The 27,792-nt window shown below is 48.7% G+C and overlaps 3 protein-coding genes and 1 non-coding gene across 4 annotated transcripts; 1 reads left to right on the top strand and 3 right to left on the bottom strand.

Moving 5' to 3' along the window:
- On the bottom strand, window positions 1-3,171 carry IQCF5 (IQ motif containing F5). The gene is made up of 2 exons (XM_045807139.1): window positions 3,126-3,171; window positions 1-440 (listed from the first exon to the last, which is right to left on the bottom strand). The coding sequence occupies exons 1-2, from the start codon at window positions 3,169-3,171 to the stop codon at window positions 1-3; spliced, it is 486 nt and encodes a 161-aa protein (XP_045663095.1).
- An 11,808-nt stretch (window positions 3,172-14,979) lies between these two features.
- On the bottom strand, window positions 14,980-18,980 carry IQCF1 (IQ motif containing F1). The gene is made up of 4 exons (XM_087867009.1): window positions 16,669-18,980; window positions 16,373-16,483; window positions 16,173-16,235; window positions 14,980-15,426 (listed from the first exon to the last, which is right to left on the bottom strand). The coding sequence occupies exons 1-4, from the start codon at window positions 16,669-16,671 to the stop codon at window positions 14,980-14,982; spliced, it is 624 nt and encodes a 207-aa protein (XP_087723135.1). The 5' UTR covers window positions 16,672-18,980.
- On the top strand, window positions 18,570-18,676 carry LOC123798846 (U6 spliceosomal RNA). Its single transcript, XR_006781420.2, has one exon. It is a non-coding gene; the product is annotated as a U6 spliceosomal RNA (small nuclear RNA).
- Window positions 18,981-19,892: 912 nt separating the features above from the next.
- On the bottom strand, window positions 19,893-27,329 carry RRP9 (ribosomal RNA processing 9, U3 small nucleolar RNA binding protein). The gene is made up of 15 exons (XM_045807249.2): window positions 27,160-27,329; window positions 26,789-26,871; window positions 24,096-24,205; window positions 23,638-23,705; window positions 23,513-23,554; window positions 23,101-23,227; window positions 22,367-22,491; window positions 22,183-22,275; window positions 21,781-21,881; window positions 21,562-21,696; window positions 21,411-21,473; window positions 21,124-21,269; window positions 20,970-21,049; window positions 20,168-20,241; window positions 19,893-20,057 (listed from the first exon to the last, which is right to left on the bottom strand). Exons 1-15 carry the CDS (start codon window positions 27,244-27,246, stop codon window positions 19,967-19,969), a joined length of 1,425 nt encoding a protein of 474 aa, XP_045663205.2. The 5' UTR covers window positions 27,247-27,329; the 3' UTR covers window positions 19,893-19,966.
- Between the last annotated feature and the right edge of the window lie 463 nt (window positions 27,330-27,792).

Here is a 27,792-nt window from a genome sequence, read left to right as displayed (position 1 = left end):
TCATTCCTTTATTGGAAGGGGTATGCACTGTTGCACTCTACAAGCTTGTGTGCCTAAAGAGATTTCAAGTTGAAGATTCAGTTGGCTTTCTTTGAAGATGTAATGGCCCTGAATAAAGCCACGGGTGCGGCAATTATGCCAGCGCCAATAGATTTGAATAATGCGGACAGCATGGAGCAAACGGCAGTAACGAAGGCGTATGCGCCACATGCGGACCCACGATTGCAGCTTGACCACTGCCCATTCTTGATGAACATAGAAATCTAGGGCCAGTTTCCTCTTCCTCTCCAGCAGCTTCACCAGCATCTGCTTCCACCAGCGCTGAATGATACATGCTCTGAGTGCTGCGTGCAACAGTGTTCGGCGTACTAGGGTGCCCCGCCACCACGCCTGGATGAACATGGCCGCTTCCTGTTTCCTGGTGATCTTTATTTGGGGGCCTTGCAAGAAAAAATGGGACACTTAAGAAACTCACACATTTCAGCCCTAACGTGTGCCAGGATAAAGCCCTGATCTCTATCAACAATCATCCCTTCCTCTGACATTCAGCAGAGCCATTTTGGGCAACAGCAGGACCCAGGAGACCAAGTAAGTGTCCTGCATCTGCCACTCTCTGATTAATGGGCATGGACACACCATCTTGCCCTCTGAGTCTCAGGGTCTCCATCTGCACTTGGCAGTATCACCCAGTTTTGCGTGGACCTCGTTGGCTAGTCTAGAGCAAGAACACCATGCTCTAGAGGTGAAAGAGATTCAAGTTTCACCTGGACCTGACCATTTACCTAAGATCCATGGCTCATCCTTCAGACTCCTCCCCTCTGTTGGAGAAGTGGCATCTGTTCTCCCCCGGCCCTCTCACCTCTGAGTTCAGGTTACACTCACAACCTACTGTCTCCCCTCTGCCTCACCAAAGTATTAAAAGATTCTTCTGCCTTATCCACTTTATTAAGAGCTTAAACACCAATTAACACATTCATCAGTACAAAGATACACATGTACACACACATTTCTAGATCCAATCTTCCTGTAGCTCTACCTTTTGCATTCCCTAAACGCAGTCCCCACCTTGTAGCTCCCAACCTTGTGTAGTCTGAGTTCATACTCTTTGCCCACCTCCTTGTCACAATCCACACATCTTGGCCAGACCCACATCTCAGCCTAAGGTGGAAATGGGGGGAAAGGATAGCCAAAGAGGAGTCAATCCGTGTTCATTCTAGCTCTGTGTATGGTGACTATTCATCTCCATTTGCCTGGCATGCTGGGTTTATGCCTGCTGTCCTGGAGCAATGTTGATAAGTGCCCCTTTCACTCACTGAAGCATCTCTCTTTAGACAACAAATTACATGGTCACAGACTTTTGGAGTACTCTACTAGACCCCAAGGGTCACAAGTCAAGGCTCTCCCCAACATAGTAGAGCCTGGAACCATCTACCCATGGAGGAGTGGGGAGGGTAGTAGCAGTGGTATGGGTGGGATCGTCAGGGGAAGAGTTACTTCTCCTTCTCCCCTTTGCTCTGCTCTACCAGTGTGACTTCATCATCTTTGACTATAACTTGGAAAATTTGCTGTCCTGTAATCAGAGTGGAGAGAGAAAAACATTGGAGAAAATAAGCATGCTCTCCTCATCACTAGGTGCCAAGTCAACCACATAGCTTCCTGGCCTTTCCCAGGACCTCGGACATGACAAGGGGAGGGGGGTGTCCCATCCAGAGGTATCTATGGGAAATTTACTGCCTCCCCAGAAAGCTTGGATGGATATGACTATCTCTTACAAAACATTAAATGTCTGTGACTTGTGCTGGATGGTCAAATCCCCCTCAGGTCTGCTCTTTACTAAATTACCCATGGTTAGGGGCAAGATGGTCCCATCACTCTCAGGTCTGTACTCCTCCAGCCACACACTGGCAGCAGAAGTGGAGGAAGGGTGAGAGATATGATGTCATAAGGGCACCTATGACTCAGGCACCAGGATGGCTATCAGCAGTTGAGTCCCTTTCTAAGAAAAACCTAGAAGACCTGCCCTTTCTTTCCTACCAGAATGGCCAGAGTTCTGGCTACAAAGAAGAACACCTCAAATACCAACCCATTGATAAAAAATGTATCATAATGCTCATTAAAGCCTGGATGGTACTTATTAAATGGATTTTAGTTCATTGATTTTAGTTCAATGATTTTAGTTCATTTAGTTCATTCAATGATATTCCAAATAACAGAATGAGTGTGCTACATACTGATATAGAAAGATGTATGAGATTAGCAATCATCAAATCAAGACGAACTCTAAGTATATATTTATACACATGTGTTGTAAAAGCATTATTTTTAAAGGGGTGAGGATTAGGAAGATATACATAAAGATTAGCAATAAACATCTCTGATGAAGACAGCAGAATCGGGGGAACAGGATAAACTCCTTCATTGTGGCTAAACCTCCTGTGGCCTAACTTTAGGTCATCTAGTTATCAGGCCCTTGGGAAAGCAGAACCCATACAGACCAGAAAATTCATGAATCCCCCAGGACCAGCCAGGGACTTCATCTCAGTCTCAAAGGCCTCAAGTACTCTCCTGCCTTCCTCTTTCCCTGAGAGCCTCAAGGTCATAGCCAGGAGATGGGTGAGGGACAACCACTACACAAGAAGGGCCCCACTTCTGCCTGCTCCTGGCCTCTGATGACCCATGTGGTTATTGTGAGGACCTGGTTCTCTCTCAGGGTCATAGGCCCAGAGGTCACTGAGGAGTGCATTTGCAATATGGGGAGACAGTGTGGGGCTCTAGAGGGATGTAGAGAAGATACACACTCCTTTCCCCCATCTTCTACCACCCTTTCTAGATTCCCCTCACTTTTGACTAGCATTTCTGCTGGTCTAGGCAGTTTGACTAGGGGGAGTAGTTATCCAGCCCCTCATGCCTGAGGTATTTGATTCTCTAGTTACCATACTTCTCACGCCATGACTGTGTCCATCTACCATCACACCTGGGCAGCAAAGCACCAACAGATCTTCCAGTGAATCACCCAAGCAGTACCCATAGTCTTCCCTGCCTACATAGTTTGGCAGCAGCCCCCTCACCTTCTCCTGATGACCAGGGTTAATTATCCCTGCCAGTATGGTGACTCCTTTCATTACCTGGTTGTCTCTTGGCAAGATTCTGAAGTGACTGAGTCTCAGCCATAGCTTTAAGTTTAATGAGACTCTTACTATGACCTTTGATGACTGCCTTCCTCCCTAGAAACTAGAACCTCCAGTCAGATGGAGCCTGCAGGGACACAAAGCCCAAATTTCCACATGTATAACTGGAAGGGGTGCTCACAGATGCATTACCACTGCCACATGGATTCTGAGACACATACATTCTACTTATTAGGGACACAGCACCATGTAATGGGCATCGATTTGGAGCTTGGGTTGGCAAACTATGTTGGCAGGTTAAATCCAGCCCACTGCCTGTTTTTTTGTTTTAAGATTTTATTTATTTATTTGAGAGAGAGAGTGAGAGCATGAGTGGGGTGAAGGGCAGAGGGAGAAGCAGACTCTCCACTGAGCAGGGAGCATGGCGTGGGACTCAATCCCAGGACTCCAGGAATATGACCTGAGCCGAAGGCATGTGCTTAACCGACAGAGCCACCCAGGAGCCCCCCACTGACTGTTTTTATACATCCTGCAAAGAATGGTTTTTACATTTTTCAGTGGTTGAAAGAAACAAACAAAAAAATCTCATGACACATGAAAATTATATGAATGCGAATTTGTATCCATAAATAAAATTATATTGGAACACAAGCACACTTATTTGTTTAAATGTTGCCTGTAGCCACATTGACACTGCAATGACAGATTTGAGTAGTTGTGACAGGGACAGTATGTGGCCTTCCCACACTTCCCACTGCTGCTCAACACACAACAAATTGCAGTGGTCCTGTTGTAACTAAACAGTGTTTAGTGCCCCATGTATCGCTGCACTCTGACTTTTTTTTTAATCACCAATACATACATATGCATCATGTCAAACAAGAAAGGAAAAGGAAAGTAGACTTTAAATATCACATTTTTAAGACAATAGCAAAGCATTACAGCTGTGCTAAAGCAATACAGTATGATATATCTACATCACCAGACAAAGCAATCCACAGTACTCCTAACTCACAAGAAAGCAATGATCATAAAATTTAGAAATTTCAAATGGAGTATCTAATCACAGCAGGATTTCTTTACAAAAATAAAAAGCGAAAATGAAGCTGCAAGCAACGTTAGTTTGCAGATTGCTCATTTGTTAGCCAAGCAAGAAAAGGTGTTTATTAGTGGTGAGCTAATTAGATCATGTTTAATTGCAGCAGCTGGAAAAAAATTGTGACAAAAATAAACTTAACACTATTAGCCTTTTGACGGGAAAAGCTGCTCCAAGAGTTCAAGACACTGGGAACAAAACCAATCGTCAATTTAAAACAAGGCAAATGATATCAAGTGGTTTTTCCTTGGCTCTTGATGAGCTGGCAGATGTTACAAATACAGCTCAGCTGTTGTTCATGGAAAGGGTGACTGCCAGGTTTGAAAGGGCCTGAAGATTTCAGCTGTATGAATAGTCTACATGAAACAAATACGGTTGAGAATATTTGCTGAAGAAGTTGAAAAAACAGTAATTCAAAACCACATGAAGTGGAATCTGCTAGGATGTGATAAAACTGACCTGGTGAAAACATGTGTGAAGAAAGCCACAAAAAGTTTTAGTTGAACAAATTTGCAAAGTTTATAAAAATATAAAGTGCTTGCAGCCTTTGGTTACTCATTATATTATTCACCAATAGGTACTTTACAGAAAATACTCTCATCTATTGTGTCGGTGAAGCAGTAATGTCAATGGTAAGCTTCACTTGCCATTGTTGACTTAACGATCATCAGTTCTGTGAATTTTTGTCAGAAACAGAAGCTGCATACTCTGACTTACCAAGCACACAGCAGCTTCATGGATTGAACACAGCAGTAGCTGCAGCTACATAAACCTTGCTAACTTGGAGCCTGCGCTGTTGGGTCCATATATTGCCGCTTTCTCTGCCTCCATGACCAGAACCCATGGTTCCAGTACTAGAGTGAGTGACAGGAGCTGGCTGACATCAACCAGCCCAGTCATTTCATCTCCTGCACTGTTTAGTGCGTTTTCTGTGATGGATGTTTCCTGGTGCAATACAAAGATGTTCACTATGCTCACACTCCCATATGTCCAGCTATCTGCTTCCAGCCCAGACTTCTCTGATGTTCCAGTCTTTGTGTTGATAGGAAACTGACCAGGAAGCCATTCAGCACTGCTGAAAAGTCCATATACATTTTGTCTTAGGCCACTTCTCTTGCCACACAAAGTGGATGTACAGCCTGAAACTCTGCCCGTTGAGAGGACTTTTCCTCACCACTCAGTGTCTTTCAAGGCTACCCTTGATTGAGGCTGTAGCTCAGCTGTCATTTTGGGATGACATATACATACTAAGCTTAACAAGCTATAAATCAGGCTTAGGTGTTTTCCTTATGTCAGCTGGTCCCAAGGGGTTCCCTATAATCCCACATGAGTATGCGCTGAGAGGGGATGGTGGCAGGATGGTGGTGGGTTCCCCAAGAGTTGAGGCTACCCGCCCATGTAGTTTGCTCCTTCAGTTTCCCACTTTCTGTTATCACTGCTATCTGTGAGGTTAAGGAGGAGTGTCACATGTCTTCAGACTCACAGGGTTCCGGGGAATTTGAAAATTCAAGATTTGGGGGACCGTCAACCCAAATGATCCCATCCCTTGTTTCAGGGTTCCATTCTTTCTCCTGCCCTGATCTTGGCAGATCACACTATCCTGATGGAGAATTTAATCTTCTTAAGAGGTTGGCCACTCTGATGATTAAGTCCTGAGCCTGGCCCTCAGCCTTTTCAGCCCTTTCATTACAGATGGGAGGGTCTTTATATGCCATCGAGAAGGCCCTCTGGCTTGTACACTTACCTTTTAATTTCCTGTTACTTGTTCTCAGCCTTTTGTTGTCTTTTTCTAGAGCTTCATAGAGCCTAGAAATAGTCACCCAATCTTTTATAGTTAATTCCTCCATACTTCTCTCTTTTTTATTTTTTTCATACTTTTTAAAAAGATTTTATTTTTTTTAAATAATCTCTACACCCATCATGGGACTCGAACTCACAACACCAAGATCGAGAGTCCCACGCTCTGCCGACTGAGCCAGCCAGCAGCCCCAGTTCCTCTATACTTTCCAAATGCCTCTGTGTCACACCAGCTAGTGCGTTTCCTGCCTCTTATATACAATCTCATTCACCCTTGAAAGAGTTACCATTTAAACCGCCACCCTGTGCAGGGGCTGTCTGTGCTGTGCTTACCACTAGTGTTTGGGATCCTCGTTGCCAGCCAGGTGATGATGAAGTGAAAGATCCCCCTTCAGAGCCCCATCTTATTATCTGCTTTCTCAGACAAGCTCTGGTGTCTACTGTTGCAGTTTGGGTTCTCCAGGAAAGGGGATAGAGTTTGGTGTTCAGGATGTTTTTTAGGGAATGCCCTTGGGATTGACACTTATGGGAAGAAAGGGAAGAAAGCAGGATTGGGTCGAGGGAGAAGATTCAGCAATTCAGCTGGAAGCCTGAGCAAGCACCACAGGAAGTTCTGCTGCTGAAATGGCCCAGCAAAATGGCCCCACATTGAGTCCAAATGGCCAGGTCTTTAGACAGCCACTGGTATCAGTCATTGTGGGTGGTATCGGAAGGGCTTGACTTTGGGCAAGGTAGGCTCTTTGCAGCTGGAGCAGTCCCTGAAGGGGCTGACAGCTGCTATCAGACTCCCAGGAGCCGAGGTAATAGGTTCTTCCTTAAAGGGGAGTCTGTGTAGTTCATCTCCATGTCTACCAAAAGCAAGATCTATTTAACTCAGTAGAAGAGTATTTTTTGAAAAAAATTTTAAAGTTGTATTTATTTATTTTAAAGAGAGAGAGTGGGGGGTAGGGGCAGAGAGAGAGAGTCTCAAGCAGACTCCCCACTGAGCATGGAGCCCAACTCAGGGCTGGACACTACAACCCTGAGATCACGACCTGAGCCAAAACTGAGAGTCAGACACTTAACTGACTGCACCACCAAGCCATCCCAAGAGAGCATTTTTATAGGTGGATATCACTAATTCACATTTATTGATTCCTAATATCTATGGACTTCCTGCCATCTTATTTTGTGCTTTAAATCTATCATTTTTTTCTTGTGGTCTGTTTTTCGCTTCCTATTTTTTTGTCACATTGAGTTTTCAGTGAATTTTGAGGTTGGTGAGTTTTTTCCCTTCTACCGTTTTAGAAATTGTGGCAGAGATTATGAGTTGCTCAACCATATCCACACCCTACAGAACTGTGATTTCATTGGGGTCGGTGACATGTTCACTTAAGTAAATGACATTTCTCAGGCTCCCTTGCAGCAGGAGCAGTCATATGATACTCACTGGCCAATGAGATGTCTCAGGGTGGTTCTTTTGGGAAAGCTCTTTAAGAATGCAAATGGGTCCTTTTTGTCATTTTACCTCCACCCTCTTCTTCCCTGAAAAGTAAATATGATAGCCAGCACTCTGGTAACCATTTTGAGAGCCTGAGGACAAGGCTCACATCACTAAGATAGTGAGGAAGAGCAAATGAGAATATAGTAGCTTTGTTCCATGAACTGCCACACCAGGCCAGACTGTCCACGCTCAGATTTATGTGATGCAAAAACAAATCTCTAGTTTGTTTATCTCATCACGTTTGAGATTTGTTTTTACTGAACTTAATTTCTAATTTATATAGAAGTTATACACCTATTCCTTTTCTTCTAGTACTTACACTTAGATTCATTTTAACACTTACACTTTAAATTTTGCATTTGGGGCACCGGGGTGGCTCAGTTGGTTAAGGGTCTGCTTTTGGCTTATGTCATGATTTCGGGGTCATAGGATCAAGTCCCGTGTAGGGCTCTCTGCTCAGCAGGGAGTCTGCTTCTCTCTCTCCCTTTCTCTCTGTGATATCTCTTGCTCTGACTCTCTCTCAAATATATAAAAATAAAATCGTTCTTAAAGATGTTTACATTGTGGACTATTCCGAGCAAATCAGTATCTATTGCTTCTACCCCAAAGCAGGCAAGAGCTTCAGCCCAATTTTCTTTACTTCACCAAGTGCCTCCAGCATCCTCTCATGTCGGTATCAACTGAGATAGAACACACATTTTTTACAGAAAAATCTTGTTTGTAATAATAAATTTTACTGGGGCGCCTGGGTGGCTCCGTCAGTTAAGTGGCTGCCTTTGGCTCAGGTCATCATCTCAGGGTCCTGTGATTGAGCCCCCCATCAGCCTCCCTGCTCCATGGGGAGTTTGATTCTCCCTCTCCCTCTGCGCCCCCCTCCCCCCCGCCCCCAGCTCTTCTGGTCTCTGTCTCTCAAATAAATAAATAAAATCCTTAAAAAAAAAAAAACAGGGTCACCTGGGTAGCTCAGTTGGTTAAGCAGCTGCCTTCAGCTCAGGCCTGGGCTCCTTGCTCAGTGGGGAGCCTGCTTCTCCCTCTGCCTACTGCTCCCTCTGCTTGTGTTCTCTCTCTCTGACAAATAAATAAAATACTAAATAAATAAGTAAATAAATAAATAAATTTTACTGACATCTGTACTCATCACTACCTTTTAGGTCATTCTCCTGGATTCATTTTTCTTTATCATGGAATTCATTTCCCAGAAGTACTTTCAGAGACTATTGATGTAGACTTTTTTGTAAGTAGGCTCCATGTACATCATGGAGCCCAACACAGGACTTGAACTCATGATCCTGAGATCAAGGCCTGAGATCAGGAGTCAGACACTTAACTGACTGAGCTATGCAGGGGCCCCTGATAAACTGAATTAATAAAAATGTCTTTCATTTTGCCCTGACACTTGAATGATGTTGTAGGTGGTATATCATTCAATGCTTATTACATTTCTTTTCTTTCAGCACATTGAGGATGTCACTCCTCTTTCTCTTCATACCCAGGGTTGCTGCTGAGAAGGCTGATGTCAGTCTGAAACTTATTCCTTAGTGGGTAGTTTGTGGAATTTTTTTTTCCTCTTCAAATATTTACATATATTATCTTCGTTAGTTATGAGATTGTGCTGTGACCTCTTTGGGGCTCCATCTGTTTTCCTTCACCTTTTTTAGGGTAATTGAATCTCTTTAATGACTTCTGGGAAACCGTTTAATGCCTTTAAGTTTCCTACTCTTTTTTTTTTTTTAAGATTTTATTTATTTGAGAGAGAGAGAGCATGAGCTGTGGGAAAGGGAAAAGAGAGAGGGAGAAGCAGACTCTCCACAAGCAAGGAGCCTTATGCAGGGCTTGATTCCAGGACTCTGAGATCATGACCCAAGCTGAAGACATATGCTTAACTAACTGAGCCACCCAGGCACCCCAAAGGCTCCTACTCTTCATCTCTGTGCTTCCTTTCTCAGGAAAAATAATTCAACCATATCTAGAACTTCTGGATGAGTGCTCCATTTTTAAATTTACTTTTCTTTAACCGTTTCATTTCTCTGCATCTTTCCCTTTTCTGCTGCACCTCAAGAGGAGTCCTTTTGTCAAAGTTTCCACTCATTAACTTTGGTTATGTCCATTCTCTATTCATCCCATCTATCAAGTTAGAATTTCAACACTGTTCCTTTCTAAGATCCATAAATAGCTCCTTTTAATAATGGTTTGTTCTTTTATAGCTAAGACGTCTCCTCCCATCCACTGAGAAATTAATTTCACTTCTTTAAGTTGCCTTCTTAGTCTTTCCCTTAACCATTGTGTTTCTCATTGTGGAGTGTAAGGATGCTTTTTCGCGCAGTTGGTTTCCTCTTAAGTTTGGTGATTCTTGGTCAGATGTTCATCTTTGTTTTGCAATTTCCTGTTTGCCTATTGATGGTTGCTATGTCCACGGATTTCAGGGAGGTATGGTGTAGGGTCTCATGGCAGACCATCTCCTGGGCAGGAGTCTTGCTGTGCAAGGTGTCACATGGCATAAGGCCCTGCCACACCTCCCCAGACCAATCACAGCTCATTCCTGGAGATAGGACCTCTCTTGCCAACCACATGGCTCAGCTAGAGTTGGCTACTCCTCCTATGGTTATAACCCAACTAGCCCCCGTCGTAGCCAACAGCCCCTGCTGCCTCCCGAACCAGCTGTTTCCAAGTTTGGAGGGACTGCATGGCAACTCTCTTCTTTTGTAGGAGATCTTTTTTTAGAGCTTTGATATATTTTCTTTCAGTGTTTTCACATCTACCTTGTGTCCTTTAAGTAATCCACATAGTTCTGTCCATTGACGTTCCTAAATTTTTAGGTATTATTAGAAATATTTTAAATAAATATATTCTTTTTCTATTATTCCTATGAGTTTATACCAAGAGAAGAAGATCTGAGCCTGTGTTCAAACATTTTGATCCATTTTCTCATGGACATTTTTTTTTTTCAGTTTTCTTTATGGTCATGTTTCCTTGAGGTTGGAGGTAAAAATGTTGAAGCAGATTTTAGTAAGTGACTGACGGTTTTCTTCTGCTGATGGTTCATCTCTATTTTTAGATGGAAACTTTAGTTTCCTCTCATCCTTTCCCTCATTTTCTTTTCTTCCCTTCCTGAGCAATATAGTCTGAAAGTCATTAGGCTGGGCACTGCACCGTAGGTATACCAGGGCAAGACATACTGTGACATAGGAAAGGGCATGGATCCCAAGAGGGTGAAGAAGGTGTTGGCATCAGAGGGCTTCTCAGTTTGGAACCCAGGCAAGGTGGAGGGGGCTCTGAACATGGGGGGGTGTTCAAGGTCATGACAGGAGTGGGTATCATACCATGGGCAGGTGATGGGATGCTCGAGGTCATGGCAGGAGTGGGTATCATACCATGGGCAGGTGAGGCATGCTTAGCGGTGTAGGAAGCCATAACTTGAGCACAGCAATGAGGATATCTGGGCAGAGGGTGTCCTGACATTTCATGTCAGCCCACGTTGGGTGAGAAAGGCATTCACACAGGACAGCAACTAATGTGGGATACAAGAAGAGGGTAATGGCCTAGCAGGGTGTCAGAGTTCAAGCAGGGTGAGGACAATGTCTGCATAGCCATCAGCAGCCTTGGAAGATTGGTTACATACAGGGGAGATGAGATAAGAACATTTATTAAGGGGGCGCCTAGGTGGCTCAGTCGGTTGGGCATCTGCCTTCAACTCAGGTCATGATCCCAGGGTCTTGGGATTCAGCCTTGCATCAGGCTCCTTGCTCGGTGGGGAGCTTACTTCTCCCTCTCCCTCTGCCTGCCGCCCCCCCTGCTTGTGCACTCTCTCTGTGTCAAATAAATAGACAGAATCTTTGAAAAAAATTTATTGGGGCACCTGGGTGGCTCCGTCGTTAGGTGTCTGCCTTTGGCTCAGGTCATGATCCCAGGGTCCTGGGATTGAGCCCCACATCGGGCTCCCCGCCGAGCCTTCTCCCTCTCCCTCTACTTGACACTCCCCCGACTTGCGCTCGCTCTCTCTCTGTCAAATAGATGAAGTCTTTAAAGAAAAAAAAGAAGAAAATTTACAAAGTACGGTATAAAAACAGACACATAAATCAATGGAACAGAATAGAGAACCCAGAAATGGACCCTCAACTCTATAGTCAACTAATCTTCAACAAAGTAGGAAAGAATATCCAATGGAAAAAAGACAGTCTCTTCAAAAAACGGTGTTGGAAAAACTGGACAGCTACATGCAGAAGAATGAAACCGGACCATTTCCTTACACCATACACAAAAATAAATGCAAAATGGATGAAAGACCTAAATGTGAGAGTGGACTCACATCAAAATCCTAGAGGAGAACACAGGCAGCAACCTCTCTCACCTCGGCCACAGCAGCTTCTGGCTAGACACATTCCAGAGGCAAGGGAAACAAAAGCAAAAATGAACTGTTAGACTTCATCAGGATTAAAAGCTCTCACACAGCAAACAATCAACAAAACTAAAAGGCAGGGTGCCTGGGTGGCTCAGTTGGTTAAGTGTCTGCCTTCAGCTCAGGTCATGATCTCAGGGTCCTGGGATTGAGCCCATGTCAGACTCCCTGCTCAGTGGGGAGTCTGCTTCTCCCTCTCCCTCTACCCTTCCCCACCCCCCACCCCGCTGCTCATGCTCTCTCTCTCTCAAATAAATAAATAAAATCTAAAAAAAAAAAAAACCTAAAAGGCAACCTATGGAATGGGAGAAGATATTGACAAATGGCGTATCAGATAAAGGGCCAGTATGCAAAATATATAAAGAACTTATCAAACTCAACACCCAAAAAACAAAAAATCCCTTCAAAAAATGGGCAGAAGACATGAACAGACATTTCTCCAATGAAGACATACAAATGGCCAACAGACACATGAAAAAATGCTCAACATCCCTTGGCATCAGGGACATACAAATCAAAACCACAATGAGATACCACCTCACACCAGTCAGAATGGCTAAAATTAACAAGTCAGGAAACAACAGATGCTGGCGAGGATGCAGAGAAAGGGGAACCCTCTTGCACTCTAGGTGGGAATGCAAACTGGAGCAGCCACTCTGGAAAACAGAATGGAGGTTCTTCAAAAAGTTAAAAACAGAACTACCTTATGACCCAGCAACTGCACTATTAGGTATTTACCCAAAGGATACAAACGTAGTGATTTGAAGTGGCACCTGCACCCCAATGTTTATAGCAACAATGTCCACAATAGCCAAACTATGGAAGGAGCCCAGATGTCCATTGACAGATGAATAAAGATATATATATATATATATATATATATATATATATATATATATATATATATATGTATAACTCAGCAAAAAGAATGAAATCTTGTCATTTGCAATGACGTGGATGGAACTAGAGGTATTATGCTAAGTGAAATAAATCAGAGAAAGACAAATACCATATGATTTCACTCATGTGGAATTTAAGAAACAAAACAGATGAACATAGGGAAGGAGAAGGAAAAATAAAATGAGGTGAAAACAGAGAGGGAGGCAAACTATAAGAGATGCTGAACTCTAGGAAACAAACAGGGTTGTTGGAGGGGAGGTGGGTGGGGGATGGGGTAATTCGGTAGTGGGCATTAAGGAGGGCACTTGATATAATGAACACCGGGTGTTATATAAAACTGATGAATCACTAAATTCCACCCCTAAAACTAATAATATACTATATCTTAACTAAATTGAATTTAATTAAAATTTTTAAAAATAAAAAATAAAGTAAAAATAAAATAAAATAAATTAAGTAAAATGGGAGCCAGATGTCTTAATCTTGGAAACAGGAGGTAGAAACACAGAAAGGAGAAAACTAGAATGAACTCTTTGATTTTAGATTGCGATTAGAGATATCAGTGTGAAATCGTATGTCGTTTCAATATAGATAGATGATAAATGATATAGATGATAGCAATGTGTGCTGTATGTGTGCACAAACGTATATTCCCTATCTCTGTCCACTGGGAGGCCTGGGACCAGCAGCACCCCAATAACGATGAGCATACTTTGCTGTGCTCTCCTGGGCCACTCCACTGCAACCCCAAATTTGCTGCTTTTCCCCTAGTTGCCAGTTTTTAAGGTCGGTGTGACCCTTTTCCTTGTTTTGTTGCTGATGCTGAATTTTTATGGCACTTGACATTTGCACTGAAAGACGAGGATCAGCCCACTTTACAGCTGAGGAAACTGGGGCTCAGAGAGGTAAAATGACATGTCCACAGCCACACCGCAGTGAGGGATGCAGCAAGGGATCTGACCTAGGCCAGTTTGACCCCAAAGTCCTTGCTCTTTACTCTGAGACACTGAACACAAGAGAGAAAGGTAGGCAAGGAAAAAGGAGACAGAAATCCTTCAGAGAGTGAGAGACCAGGATCTGTATGAAACACAGGAGTAGGACATGGAGGGACAGAGCAGGAAATACAGAGCTCATGCTCCAGTGCGAGAGAGAGAGCTGGAACCTGAGACCTCCAGGCGGTGTCTCAGAACCTCTGTGAGCTGAAGGACTAGTTTGTCAGGGCAGAGTAGATGGAGCAGAACCAGACATAGGGCTTCTGAGCTTGCAGTCTTGGACAGTGGGAGCCATTTTCGAGGACACAACCCTGAGAGAGCAATGTGGTTTTGAGAACATCTGGACAGTATACGTGACTGAAACCTGTTAAGGCCTCTATATGAATTTTTAGGGTTCTGGCAGGCAATGGGCTCCTGGGTGGCTCCGTTGGTTGAATATCTGGCTCTTGGTTTCAGCTCAGATGATGATTTCTTGGGTTGTGGGATCCAGCCCCAAGCTGGGCTCCGTGCTCAGCAGGGAGTCTGTTTGAAGATTCTCTCCCTCTGCCCCCCAGCCCACTCTCTTTCTAAAATAAATGAATATTAAAAAAAAAAAAAGATTCTGGCAGGTGAGACCTACTCACCTTTAGCCGCCCAAGACAAGTTTTTATGCAAGTTCACTTGCTTATTAAACCTGCCAATCTGGAATGGCCTGTTTCCTTGTTCCATCTCTCCTTGCCCTCTGTGTATGGGGGCCAGTTTATGAACCGATGGGAGCCAGCATCACAGAGCTTGGAGTAGGTGGGCTCCTTTCAATCATGGGGGTAAGAGAACAAGCCCTGAGCAACTAGACCTAGGTGGGTGAATTCCTGACAAATATGCTGCCATTGCCAGCACTAACCACCACCCTCCAGGCCTCCATTATATGCAACCTTGGGGAGGGACACCATTTACATGAAGGATGCTCCCTGAGGTGGCCAACACGGCAGATCTGTTCCACCAACTTTTCTACTTTTCTACTTATGGCAGACCTTGCAAATTAATGACGGTATCTGCTCAGTCTGGGCAAAGCCCCAGAATCCTGCCCCAGAATCCTCAGATAACCCCTGCCCATTCCTCAGCGCTAGCATATGAGACGCTAAGTATCTGCCATCATTTGTCCTGATCTTCTGGAACTTGTCAAACAGAGAGGCTGGGGGAAGACCACTTCACTGCTTTATTGGGAGGGGAATACACTCTGACACAATGCAAGGCCCTGAGCCCAGCAGGATCTCTAGCTCGAGATGCAGCTGGTTGGCCGTGACTCTGTAATGGCCCTTGATGAAACCCCGGGAAGCACAGGTGTGGCACCTCCAGTAGGCCTGGATAATGCGGGCAGCATTGAGCAAACGGCAATAGCGTCTACGGATGCGCCACATGCGGACCCAGGACTGCAGCTTGACTGCTGCCCACTCCTTCCGTGTAAAGGTCTCCAGTGCTGCACGCCGCCTCTTCTCCATCAGCTTTGTCAGGATCTGCTTCCACCAGCGCTGAATGATCAGTGCTCTGATTACTGCGTGCAGCAGTGTCCGGCGCACCAGGGTGCCCCGCCACCAGGCCTGGATCTTTATGACTTCTGGATTACTGGTAGAGGGCTTATGTTGATTTCCTGGGGTCTTGCAAGAAAAAAGAGAGGACTTTCAGAGACTGTTCCCCACCCACTTGAGTCTTGGGGCATGCCAGAAAGGGACCCTGATTCCCTGTCAACAATCAGCCCTTCTGCTGGGGCTCAGGAGCACTGAACACACACTGGCTGGAACCAGAGGACCAGGTCAGTGTCCTGTCTCTGCCACTCTCTGGTTAATGGACATGGACACATGTTGACCTCTGAATCTCAAAGTCCCCATATATAAAATGGGAGTACGTCTGCCCTGACTACCCAGTTGTATATGGATCAAGTTGGCCATATCAAGGGCCAGCCTAGGGCAAGATCTATGGGTCAAAGAGTTACATATTCCACCCGAATGTGCCCAACGAATCAGGACCTATGACCCTTCCCTTCAGACCCCACCCACTTGCTAGAGAAGTAGCATCCTTTGCTAATCTTGTCCTTCCATCCTTGACTCCAGCTCCAAACCACAACCTGCTCTCTCCCTCTGTCATGTTATAGTATTAAGTTTCCCCCACCCCATAAAGTTCTACCTTTTATCTCTTGCCCATCCTTATTTCTCTTGAGTTTCATATTTTAAGTCTTAATTAACAAGTAAACATACACGTACAAGCTCAAATACACACACACACACACACACACACACACTACTGATTAAGCCCAGCTTCCCATATGTTGGCCATTCTGTTCCAGAAACACAGCCCCTATGTTCCCAGCCCCACCCCTGTGTGGCCTTGGGGGAGGGGCTTATACTTGTCTAGCTCCACTTTTAGCACTATCCACTTTCTCTGTCTTGACTGTATCTACATCTTCAGCCTGGACAAAAAAAATGGGGAAAGAGAACAAACAAGAATGAGTTTATTCCTCTTCTTAGCTCTGGATCATGCAAAAAACACTAGCCACAAGCACTTGGACACAAGGACCAGAGGCATCCAAGTCAAGGTTCCTCCTACCTCCACCTTCTTCTCTGAGGTCAGTGATTCTGAGGATAAACCAGTCGGTTCCTCTTTCTGCTGAGGCTCATCTTCAGTTTGTTCATTAATTTGTTCAGGCTGGTCCTCCTCCTGAAATCAGCAGTTAGGGAAAAGGCAAGAGTGAAGCTGCCCTCCCTCCCTGTCCGTTCAGTATCCCACACATCCCCAGCTTCTGGGGCTTCCCAGAGTATTCATATGCCAGGGGATGCCCTCATCCTAAGAGATCTATGGGACATCCCTAAAAAGCCTGGTTTGTCTGTCTCTTGCTTACTCACCATTGGCCCCACATGGATTGGGTGTAGATGGTTCAAATCCCCTCAGGTCTGTGTTGCTGTAGCCATGGATGGGTAGATAAGTGGAGAGGGAGACCTATGATGTCATAAGGGCAGTTATGACTTAGGCACAAGGATGGCACCCAATAGTTGAGCTCCCTCCAACGAAAAGACAAAAGTGTTGTCCATTCTCTTCTGCTGGAAATGGCCAAGGCCCTGAATACAAAAGCAAGACACCAGAAATACTGGCCCATTGATATAAAAGTGTATAAAGATAACCAGTCATTGGTAATATCCCCAATTGGTAAAATTGAGGATTGATTTAATGGTTAACAGTCCATTAATACTCAGAGAATACTAACAAGTTATAACTGTTAAAAAATAATTAATTTAGGGACACCTGGCTGGCTCTGTCAGTAGACCATGTGACTCTTGATCTCAAGGTCATGAGATCAAGCCCCACATTGGGCTCTGTGCTCAGCAGGGAGTCTGCTTGAAGATTCTCTCCCTCTGCCCCTCTCCCCACTTGTATACATCCTTTCTGTCTTTCTAAAATAAGTAGATAAATCTTTTTTTTAAATCACTATAGCTACAATAAGTTGTCAATGGATACACAGTATAAGATGTAAATGATGACATCAAAAACAAAATTGGGGGGAAGAGTAAAAGGTTAGTTTGTGTATGCAATTAAGTTATCAACTTAAAATAGACTATAAGATGTTTTATGTAAGCCTCATGGTAGGCACAAAGGACAAACTTACAGTAAATACACAAAGAAAAAAAAAAGGAAATCAAAGCATAACACCATAGGGGCATTTGGCTGGCTGAGTCAGTAGAATGTGGGACTCTTAATCTCAGGGTTGTAAGTTTGAGCCCCACATTGGGTACAGAGATTACTTTTTTAAAAATCTTTCTTAAAATTTCTTATTTATTTGTCAGAGAGAACACAAGAAGGGAGAGCAGCAGGCAGAACAGTAAGAGGAAGAAGCAGGAGCCTGATGCAGGACTCAATCCTAGGACCTTGGGATCATGACCCAAGTCAAAGGCAGCCACTTAACTGACTGAGCCACCCAGGCATCCCTAAAAAAGTCTTTTAAAAAAAAAAGCATATCGCTATGGAAAAACATCCAAAACATCAAAGAAAGACAGCAAGAGAAGAAAGGAACAAAAGTACTACAAAAGAGCCAGAAAACAGTAAGATGGCATAAGTAAATCCTTACCTATCAGTAAGTACTTTAAATGTAAATGGATTAAATTCTCCAATCAAAAAACTTAGAGTGACTAAATGGACCAAAAAAATGGCCCAAGTATATGCTGCTTAAAAGAAACTCACTTCAACTTTAAGGATACACATAAGCTAAAAGTGAAGGAATGGAAAAAGATATTCCATGAAAAGGGAACCAAAAGAAAGCAGGGGTACACACTTAGACAAAATAGACTTACATGATCTGATTCCAAGACTTACTATCTTGAAAGACTATAAAGTTACAGTAATCAAGACAATGTGGTTTTAGTGAAAGAAGAGACAAATCGATCAATGAAACAGAATAAAGAAGCCGGAAATAGACATTTACACAAGGTATTGATTTTTTTAATGTATCGAGATAATTCAGTACAGAAAGGAAATACATCTTCAATGGGGGAAAAAAAGGAATCTTGACCCTTATCTAAAATTATAGATAACACACACCCACACAGGACGGATCACAGACCTAAACAAAAACTAAAGCTAAAACTGTAAAGCTTGTGGAAGAAAACCCATGAGAATTATTTTGTAACCTTGGAGTTAACAAAGATTTCTTAGGACAGAGAAAACACTAAGTATTAAAGTTTGATAGAATGGACTTCATCCAAATTAAAACCATCTGTTCATCAAAAGACAGCATTTTTAAAAGTCAGCTGGGCTGCTCACTTCAGCAGCTCATATACTAACATTGGAACAATACAGAAAAGATTAGCATGGCCCCTTTACAAGCATGACACACAAATACGTGAAATGTTCCATATTTTCCAGCGTGGTGACCATAGTCCACAATACCGTACGGCGTGTTTGAAAGTTGCTAAGAGAGTAAATCTTAAAAGTTCTCTTAACAAGGGGCCTCTGGGTGGCCCAGTCAGATAAGCGTCTGACCGGCTCAGGTCATGATCTCTGGGTCCTGGGATTGAGCCCCGCGTCAGGCTCCCTGCTGAGCGGGGAGCCTGCTTCTCCCTCTCCCTGCTGCTCTGCCTACTTGTGCTAACTCTCTGTCAAATAAATAAATAAAATCAGAAAGAAAGAAGAGAAAGAAAGAAGAGAAAGAAGAGAAAGAAGAGAAAGAAAGAAAGAAAGAAAGAAAGAAAAGAAAAGAAAAGAAAAGAAAAGAAAAGAAAAGAAAAGAAAAGAAAAGAAAAAAGGTTAGAGCAGAATCCGTAACATTCCCTTCTCATTTCCCAGTAAGAGGAGACTTTGCTGCTCTGCAACACCTCCAGTCTGCCGCCTCTGGCTTCACCGGTGGCAGGAGTGAATTATCCAGTGGGTAAACCAGCAGAAAGAACATTCCTGTGACAGCCTGGCTGTCATTCAGACCAAGGGCAGAGCTATTCCCAACTCAGACACTTGTCCCCACACGGTAGGCAGTGCAGTGTCCCACCCCACCCACCCCCAGCTTCCCGACCTGGCCTGGATGGGGCAGGTCAGCCTGACTTGCAGGCCTCGCCGTCTTCATTTCAGTTCTCAGACTCTGCAGCCAGCCCTGACACATCATTGGACAGCCACGGCTTCCTAGTCCAGGGGTCAGCAGCTTCTGACCCCTAGCAAGCAGCCCAGAGCCGTGGGCGGGGAGCGGGACAGATAAGGTCTTAGAGGATACTCAGGGACCAGGAGCTGGCTGAGGTCTCCATCCTCGAGTTCCATGGAAAAGGATAAAAAGCCCTCAGCCAGGATGCCTGGGTGGCTCAGTTTGTTAAGCATCTGTCTTGGGCTCAGGTCATGATCCCAGGGTCCTGGGATCGAGTCCCGCATTGGGCTCCTTGCTCAGCAGGGAGCCTGCTTCTCCCTCTGCCTGCCACTCCCCCTGCTTGTGCTCTCTCTTGCCCACTCTCTGACGAATAAATAAATAAAATCTTAAAAAAAAAAAAAAAAAGCCCTCAGTGATCAGGACTTTGGGAGCCCTGTCCCTCCCTGGCCCTTTCCAACCCAGTTGTGCCATCACCCTCCTTCCCCACCCAAGAAGCTGCAAGAGACAAGGCCCAAAAGAGGAGGCTTTTAATACAAACAGGGCAGGGCCTGGCCTGGGAAGGACTTAAATAAAGGGGAGAAGAGTCAGGAGCCGGCGGGGGGCCTGGGGGCCCTGTGGAGCGGGATGATGCAGATGGAGTTCCGAGCCTCTCTGATGCGCCACCAGCGGCCAAGCCTGCAGGGGACGGAACCAAAGGACGCTGAGGCCAGGCCCAGCCCCCACCACCCACCCGCTGGCCCAGCCAGCGCCACCGTCCACCTCCCCACTCCAACGGTGCCTCATACCTGTGCTCCTGCCCCACCCCGGCCACCAGGAAATCCCCGGAACTGGAGAACTTCAGGCTATTGATAAAGCCCACCTGAGAAGAGGGAGAGATGTGGGAAGACAAGAGAAGACGTGAGAACAGATCCCCCACACACACACCACAGTCCCAGCCTCACAGCCAAGGCCTTGGCCTCGGCACGCCTAGCTTAAGTCTCTGCTCTTGCCTCCTGCCGCCTGGATCAGGCCCTGACCCCTGTGAGATGGAGGGAAACAGAGTACCAGCCTCACAGTGAGTTTGTGGGGATTTAAGGAGACAGTGTACGCCAAGTACGTCCCGTATCAGGGGTGGCCCAGGGCCTAGCTTCTGGCTGCGGGGTCCTGGAGACCCCATGACTCTCACCGAGCCCTGCACTCACCAGGTGTCGCTGACCATCCTGCCACTCTCCTTGGGGTGCCCCACATCCACATGCCCTTGCCTGTGGTCAGTCAGGCACCAGCCATGCAGAACCCATCACAGCCCCAGGCCCTCCACACCTCGGCACACGCTGTTCCCTGCCTCGTCCCGGCTTTGCTCCCCTGCACCTAGGACAAGGCAGGGAGTGCAGGAGAGGAAAGGGGAGGTGGGGGAAGAAGGAAGAGGAAGAAGGAGGAAGGCCCTCTGCTAGGAGCTGGGACTATGAAAAAGAGAAGTCCTAGCTGGTCCTGCCCCGAGGAGCCTCTCTTCTGGCAGGAAAAAACGGTAAGGGGCTGATTCCAGGGGCCACGAGCTCCAGGGCCTCGGGAGTGTGGCAAAGACAGGCTGCACGTTCAAGCCCCACTTACCAGGGGAATGTCGCAGAGAGGGTCAAGCCGCCGGAAGCCCTCCCCACACTGCCAGAGCCGCACGCAGGAGCTGTGGGAGCCTGGGGGGGACAGGGAGATAGTGAGCACCCCCACCCCAGCCCGCCCTGCAACCCCCTCCTCAAAGGGCACCCACCTGTGGCCACGAGGTCCGTGTTGAGCAGGGCTGCCACTGACGACACCCAGAAGGGCTGCTCCAGGCCCGGCTCCCCCCGCAGCCCGTGGGCCTCACGCTGCAGGGCGAGTGGCCGCTTCTTGGAGAGGCCCCACAAGGCCACGGAGCTGTGGACAGAGAAGATCATCGGCGAGGGGCCGGCGCAGGGCAGAACGGCCACTCGGCGAAAAGGAACCACACCGCCGCACGGGGAGGTTCCAGGAGGCGAGGCTGGCAGTGGTAGGAGGCATCCAAGAGGCAGCCCTTACCCATCATCCGCGCCCGACACCATGTGCTCCTCGTTGATAAGCTGGATGCTGTCGATGGAGCCCCTGGCGAAAGGAGCAGTGAGAGGCACGGCCCCTCCCCCAACCCCCTCCCCCAGCCCCTCCCCCCACGGGGCCCAGCAGATAGCCTTACTGGTGGCCGTAGAAGACAAGCTGGGACTCCTCGGGGATCTTCCACACACGCACCGTGCCGTCCCGGCCGCCGGCCGTCACGCAGCACTCCCTGCTCAGGGCGTCCAGCGCAGCCACGGCATCCTGGTGCCCGAAGCTGGAGGGGGGCGGAGGGAGGCCGGTGTCACACACGCGTGCACTGGCGCACACATCCGCATACCCTCTCCCCGCGCACACTCACAGCGTCTCCACGTAGGAGTTCTCCGCCACGTTCCACACCTTCACCGAGCGGTCGTGGGACGTGCTGTAGAGCTGGTGGGTGCCTCTGCGGAACGCCAGCCCCTAAGGGTGCAGGGAGAGGGAGCAAAAGGGGCCCTGGACTACAGCAGGCGAGACAGAAGTCAGGCCCGGGAGGACTTGCTGAAAAGCAGGTCACAGCTGCAGACTTCTGAGCGGCCCCCGCTCCCCAGGCAAGCTCTGTCCCTCCCAGCTCTCCCCATCCCTTCACCCCCTTTATGTCCTTTACAGTGCCCCTCACTGCACCAAAGCACAGGTTCCCCCAGCACGGCGACCCTCTGCCTCGGGCATCCCATCGTCCCAGCCCGGCCCACTTAGTCGCCTGATAAACGTCCACAGCTCCTACCGACACGGCGTCCCGGTGTCCCGTGAAAGTGTACAAGTGCCGGCAGCTCTGGGCCTCCCAGATGAGAATGAGCTTGCTGCGGTCACCCGAGGCCTGCGGCGACAGGATGAGGACAATGGCCACGGGCACCCAGCGTGTGTCCCGACCTCTCTCCCCCACCCCCCTGGGGCCAACCCCGCCTTACAAGGTACTTGCCGTCAGAGGAGATGGCCATGCAGAGAATGTGGCTGCTGTGGCCGGGGGGCTGCCCCTCGGCCCCCTTCTTGGCTCGTGGGATCACATGAAGCTTCCGTCCACTCTCCACACTCCCTGACACCGGGAAAGAGAGAGGCTACAGAGATAGAGGCTAGGACTGGCTGGCCGCCCCCCCAAGGACAGCACGGGGCTGTGGAAAAAGTGGTGGCCTCAGGGCCTGAGATCAGGCTCAGCCACGGTGAGCCCCTGCACGACCCCCTCGGGCTCCTCGTCTGTTACACGGTGACAGTAAGCCCAAAGGACAGCCGCGAAGCCCTGGGAGAAGGGCAGGAAGGTGCTTTAGGACCAAGGCTACGAGTTCTTCCAGTTTCTCCTAAGGGTGGATGAAGACAGCACTCAGCTGTCGAAGGGAGGACCCAGGAAGACCAGGAATGCAATCCTGGGGCTGCACGAAGCCTCAGGCGTCCGCCAGCTGCCCACCTGCAGCGCCAATCCCCGCTCGATCATTACCCTGCCTCTGTTCAATCCCCTCCAATGACAGCGACAGGGAGCTCACAGCCCCACTCCTAGGCTTCCACTGGCACCCAGAAAACACCTCCTTAAGAGCAAACTTTCCTCCAGAAGCTTCCCCCATCGGGCCTCAGTCTGCCCTGATGACTCCCTCCCCCACAGACCAGCCCTCCCGAAAGACCCCCGGGGCTGCACCCCCACCCAGGTGCTCACACTTGATAATGGTGCAGTCTTTGGCAGCAGAGAAGATGGCCGAGTCATCGGGGGTAATGACCACGCACGTGATGGAGAGCTGGTGTCCCCGTAAGACTCGGATGTCGGCCGGGGCTGGGGCCTGAATCTGGGCAGGCAGGGGTGGGTCACTGCCACAGCCGGCAAGAAGGCCCCTAGACACACACACATACACAAACACACACACACACACGCATGCACGCATGCACACACGCACACGCCATCCTTTCCCACCACCTTGACCAGGGCTGCAAGGATCAGACCCTTACCTGACCCTGTCTGCCCAAGTGCCCCCCACGTTCCAGAGCAAAAACCCCACAGCCTGAGTCCCCAGTTAGACCATCTGCTCACCAACCCACATGGGACCCATGATTCACTCCAGTCTTACACCAACCTCCTTTGCCACGGACTTCTGCAGCCTGCCCCGCTGCTCCAGCTGCACAGAGAGGAGAGGGGTGAGCTCCCAGGAGCAGGACCAGCCCGACCCTTCTCTCCCACCACCTTCCCTCCACAACTCACCACGTCCTCCTTCAGGCGCCCGGCCACCTGGTCCTCCTCAAACGCCCGAGCCTCAGCCTTCTCCTCCTCTGCGCAAGGACAGACCAGACCAGGTCAACCCAGCCCAAGATTCCACCTCTCCCTTCCCATCCGCACCCCACCAGCACCACAGTCCTGGATCCCAAACACTCGGGCTGCGTCCCACGGGAAGTTCAGGCTGCCTCGGGCAAAGGAGAGGCCTCCGCCTGCCTAACCCCTGCCTTTACTTAGAGATCAGGCTAAAGCCCCCTGAAGGTCGGCCCGCCACCCCCCTCGGGAGGCCCGTTCGTCTCCTAGCCACCCTCCCCCAGGGCAGCCAGCACCAGCAACTCTGGCAGCCCGGCAGGGCCCTGAATAGGTCACCCAGCAGGCGGCTGGGGCCGCGGCAGGCAGTCGTGGGCGCAGGCCCTGCCCCTCACCTGCCCAGTGCACGGGCTCACCTTGCTGCCTGAGCTGCTCCAGGTAGAGCTTGGCCAAGCGCAGCTTCTTCTCCTGGGCTGTCTCCTCCAGCTCCTCCTCGTCCTCCTCCTCAGTCCTCCTGGGAGGCAGGCTGTGGGCGCGAAGGGGCTGGCTCTGAGAGGGCTCACCCCGCTCTTCTGGCCACTGGGACCATGGCTCCTCGCTGCTTCCCTTGCCACTCACCGCCCCCATCCCTGCCGGCCCACGGGGCCAAGGACTACACATGCAGAAAACTGAAAGCCATGACTTACCAAACTGAAAGGACCCACCCAGTGCCCGACATGAGGGTGAAAAGGGACCCAAAACCCAGAAAGATCACTGAGAAATCTCTCAACTCTAGAGGGAAAGAGCGCGTGCTACAGACTAAGGAAAGGTCACATACACAGGGTCTGGAATCGACAGCAGCACTGAAAGCAGGCCGACAAAGGAGCCACACACACCCAATCTTCAGGGGCAGTGTGAACCCCGGGAAGGCCACGCCAGTTAAACCATCGGTGACCCGCGAAGATACGGTCAGATGTACAAGGTGCCACAGGACCGGTCTTTTCTAAACCTCACTAAAGGATGGAGGATGTGCTCCCCACACGAGAGGGTAAGCTAAAAATGAGAAAGGCACGGGAGACAGAGAATAGGAGACCCAACATGGAAAGCTGAGAAGGCAGATCCCAGAACCACCACCACCCGCCCCCCCCAGACACGGGAGCAGCAGCTGGCCCAGATCTCAGAGAAGGACCCAAGAGACATCGCCGCCTCACCTCACTCCCACGGCAGGAGCCTCTACCTTGAGGACGGGATTCCAGGTGAAACTTAACTGGTCTTGGCTTGACCCTGTGCTGCTGAAAGGTGTGGCTTCCCTTCCATGCCCCATCCCTGGAGCGGCGGGGAGCACTCACTTCACTCAAGACACAACCTACTGGGACTTGCTCTTGGGAGCTAGAGGTAGGTCACCGGAACCGTCCCCTGATCATGGGCCTGAAGATACCCAGTCCCTGTCAAATGCCCCAATTGTTTCCCAAGACTCATTTATGACTTTGCCCACAATGTCCCCAGAAGAGATGCTGGAAACTCAAGGAAGCCAAGGCTAAACCAGGCCCCAGAGACCACTTAGCACCCAGTGCCCAGCAAGCCCTCAGCCAACAGGGTTGGTGCTGCCCTTCCTCTATCCAGCTAAGGTTAGGACTCCTCCTCAGTTTACCTAATCAATCCATTGTTGAGGGGGTCACACGTAAGAGGGAACTTTAAAGAAAAGCAGAGGAAGCATATGCTGTATGATTCCAGTCATATGATGTTCTGGAAAAAGCAAAACTCTAGGGACAGTAGTTAGCAGGGGCTGAAGAGGGGGAGGAACTGACTACAAAGGAGCAGGGGGGATTCTGGAGCGTGATGAAACCCTTCTACACCTTCTCAGCGGTGGTAGTTACACAACTGCATGTGTTTGTCAAAACTCACAAACTGTAAGCTAAAAAAAAGTGAGTATTACTGTATGGAAATTATACCTGAATGAGAAAATGAAAAGAAGGAGGAAGAGGAGGAGAAAGGAAAGAAAGGAGGGAGGGAGGGAGGGAGGAATGGAGGAAGGAAGAAGGAAGGAAGGGAACCAGAGAAATGATTAACTCAAGTCAGAATGCAGAGCTGGGGCTTCTAAGCTTCTGCAAAAGGTCTAGTTCCTAACCTAGGTGGTGGGGCACAGAGCTTCGGCATTTCACCACTGCTCCCTATAGTCCAGATACATTTCATTGACTCCTTCTGCATCTCACACATTCACAACACATTTTTTGAAACATTTAAAAGTATTCGGCACAGGGCCAGGCACACACCCACCCATAGTGACCTTAAAAGTAAGTATATTAAGTCTTTCTGTGAGCAGGCCAAGGCCAGCATGTGCTCAGTGTTAGAAGCTGAATTTCTAAAGCCAACTCTTAGGGAAGGCCCCAGGATTTCCTGGTATGACAACCTCCATTCCACAGGCTCAGGCCTGACACCTAGTTAGCCTCCCCTGAAACCCTGCACCATGCCCCACCCTGGCACCTGCAGAGCCAGGGAGGTATTCAAAGCCCTCCCCAACCCGGATGCAGCCAACACCTGCCTTTGCATCTTCTCCATCTCCCACTCCTGCACATGTAAAGCCCTAGACTTTTCTCTGCTCCCTGAAGGTCCTCCCTGCCTCTACCTGAGGGATTCCTTCTCATCTCTCCAAGCCCTATTCAAACGTCCCCTCCCCTGTCTCCAGAGCACAGAGCTGTAGAATACACATCCCGTTACAACACATTTTCTCTTCGCCTGCCTGCTCATCTCTGTATTCTCAACAGTAAAGCCAGTGGCTGGCATATGTTGAGAGCAGCAATTGTGAAAGTGTGGGAAAAGAGATGAAGAACTAGCAAGCACGTCTTGCATCCCTCTCCCCTTACCAGCCGGTCCAGCCTGTGCTCAGGTCCCTGCGAAGAACCAGGGAGCTCTCACTGGTCTCCCACTGGGACTGGGGGTTCTCCCCACAAAGAGACCCCGCAGAGAAGGAGATGAGATTTCTCAATCTCCTCAAGACGAATCCTACTCATCAGGGTCAGAACTGAAGGAAAGAGCCAAGATCTAAAAGCCAAAAACGCCAGAGACCTGGGTTCTAGTCCCAGCTCACTGGGCCTCACTGTTCCCTTCCCCTAGATGAAAGAGAGCTCACCTCTCACTCTCAGAGTCGCTGGAGATCTCTTCATTCATCTTGCCGCCTCCCTTGGACTTGCCCCGGTCCCCGGCAGAGTCGGCCTGAGAATTAAATAATTCTGTCGTTGGTCAGGGGTCCCAACAATCCTGGCACTGACCAAGCGCCCCTTCCAATCTCTCGAGGGCCGCGGGACTAGGAAAGGCGGTGGGCCCCCGGCTCAAGTGCAAGGTCTTTCAGGATTTGGCCCACGGAGACAGGGACAAAGCTGACTCCAGCTAGGGTCCCGAAAAAAAGGGCCGCGAAGGGGCCCGGGGCCCGGGTGTCCGGTATGGGATGACGGTGGACCCAGTAGCGGGACTGACTCTGGGCCGCAGAAGCTCCAGGCTCACCTTTCGCCGCCGCTTTCCAGTCCCTCCACCGGCCCCGGCCCCCGAGGCCGACCTTCCCCGCTTTCGAGCCGCCGCTGCCGCCGACATGCTGCCCACCGTGAGTGTAACAGCCACCACCGAGAACTCACGTGGCTGCTAAACCCCCGGAGGTCTGGCAAGACTCCGCGCCGGGATAGGCTCCCACTGCCCCGCGGGTCCCGCCTCCCACAATTCCATTGGGTCTTTCTCTAAGCTCTGTCACGCCCCCCAAGCGCCCATAGGATAAACACTCGTGGCCACGCCTCCGAGAGTTTCTACGGGCTCCCGCTGCTAGTTCCAGTAGGAAGCAAGCCTCTCCCGGCGCTTCCGGCCCAAGGCTATGGCGCATGCGCCCTGCTGCGGGTTGACGTTCCAAGGGCGGGTCGAACCAGAAGGGCCTGCTGTGTTTGCGGTCCTTGGACGCTGGGAGGCGTCAGAGATGCAGGGTTCCGTTTCTCCGAGCGTGACTCCTCCCCATCGGGGGCGGGAGCCAGGGTAAACCATCCTGGCAGGAGATAACCGGGAGGAATCTAGGCAGTCCCGAGGAAGGGAGGCAGAGTCTGCACCTGCGCCCAAGGTCACTGGGCAGCCGGCAGACACGTATTGCGCGCCTCA

This window comes from Ursus americanus, chromosome 14 (genome assembly GCF_024610735.1).
Source record: "Ursus americanus isolate L20-20 chromosome 14, mUrsAme1.1.p, whole genome shotgun sequence".
In the NCBI taxonomy this organism is placed as follows: domain Eukaryota; kingdom Metazoa; phylum Chordata; class Mammalia; order Carnivora; family Ursidae; genus Ursus; species Ursus americanus.
This window is presented reverse-complemented; position numbering and strand designations above follow the sequence as displayed.

What these genes read in the sequence shown, in the direction of transcription:
- IQCF5 (XM_045807139.1), bottom strand. Translation starts at nt 3,171, where the DNA reads ATGGCTGAGACTCAGTCACTTCAGAATCTTGCCAAGAGACAACCAG. An exon ending in TCTTGCCAAGAGACAACCAG is followed by an intron (nt 441 to 3,125) that starts GTAATGAAAGGA and finishes TTTTCTTGCAAG; the next exon opens with GCCCCCAAATAAAGATCACC.
- RRP9 (XM_045807249.2), bottom strand. Translation starts at nt 27,246, where the DNA reads ATGTCGGCGGCAGCGGCGGCTCGAAAGCGGGGAAGGTCGGCCTCGGGG. An exon ending in CCTCTGACGGCAAGTACCTT is followed by an intron (nt 22,276 to 22,366) that starts GTAAGGCGGGGT and finishes CTGTCGCCGCAG; the next exon opens with GCCTCGGGTGACCGCAGCAA. An exon ending in GTGTCGGGCGCGGATGATGG is followed by an intron (nt 21,270 to 21,410) that starts GTAAGGGCTGCC and finishes CTCTGTCCACAG; the next exon opens with CTCCGTGGCCTTGTGGGGCC.
- IQCF1 (XM_087867009.1), bottom strand. An exon ending in CCTCAGAGAAGAAGGTGGAG is followed by an intron (nt 16,236 to 16,372) that starts GTAGGAGGAACC and finishes TTTTTTGTCCAG; the next exon opens with GCTGAAGATGTAGATACAGT. An exon ending in CTAAAAGTGGAGCTAGACAA is followed by an intron (nt 15,427 to 16,172) that starts GTATAAGCCCCT and finishes TTTTCTTGCAAG; the next exon opens with ACCCCAGGAAATCAACATAA.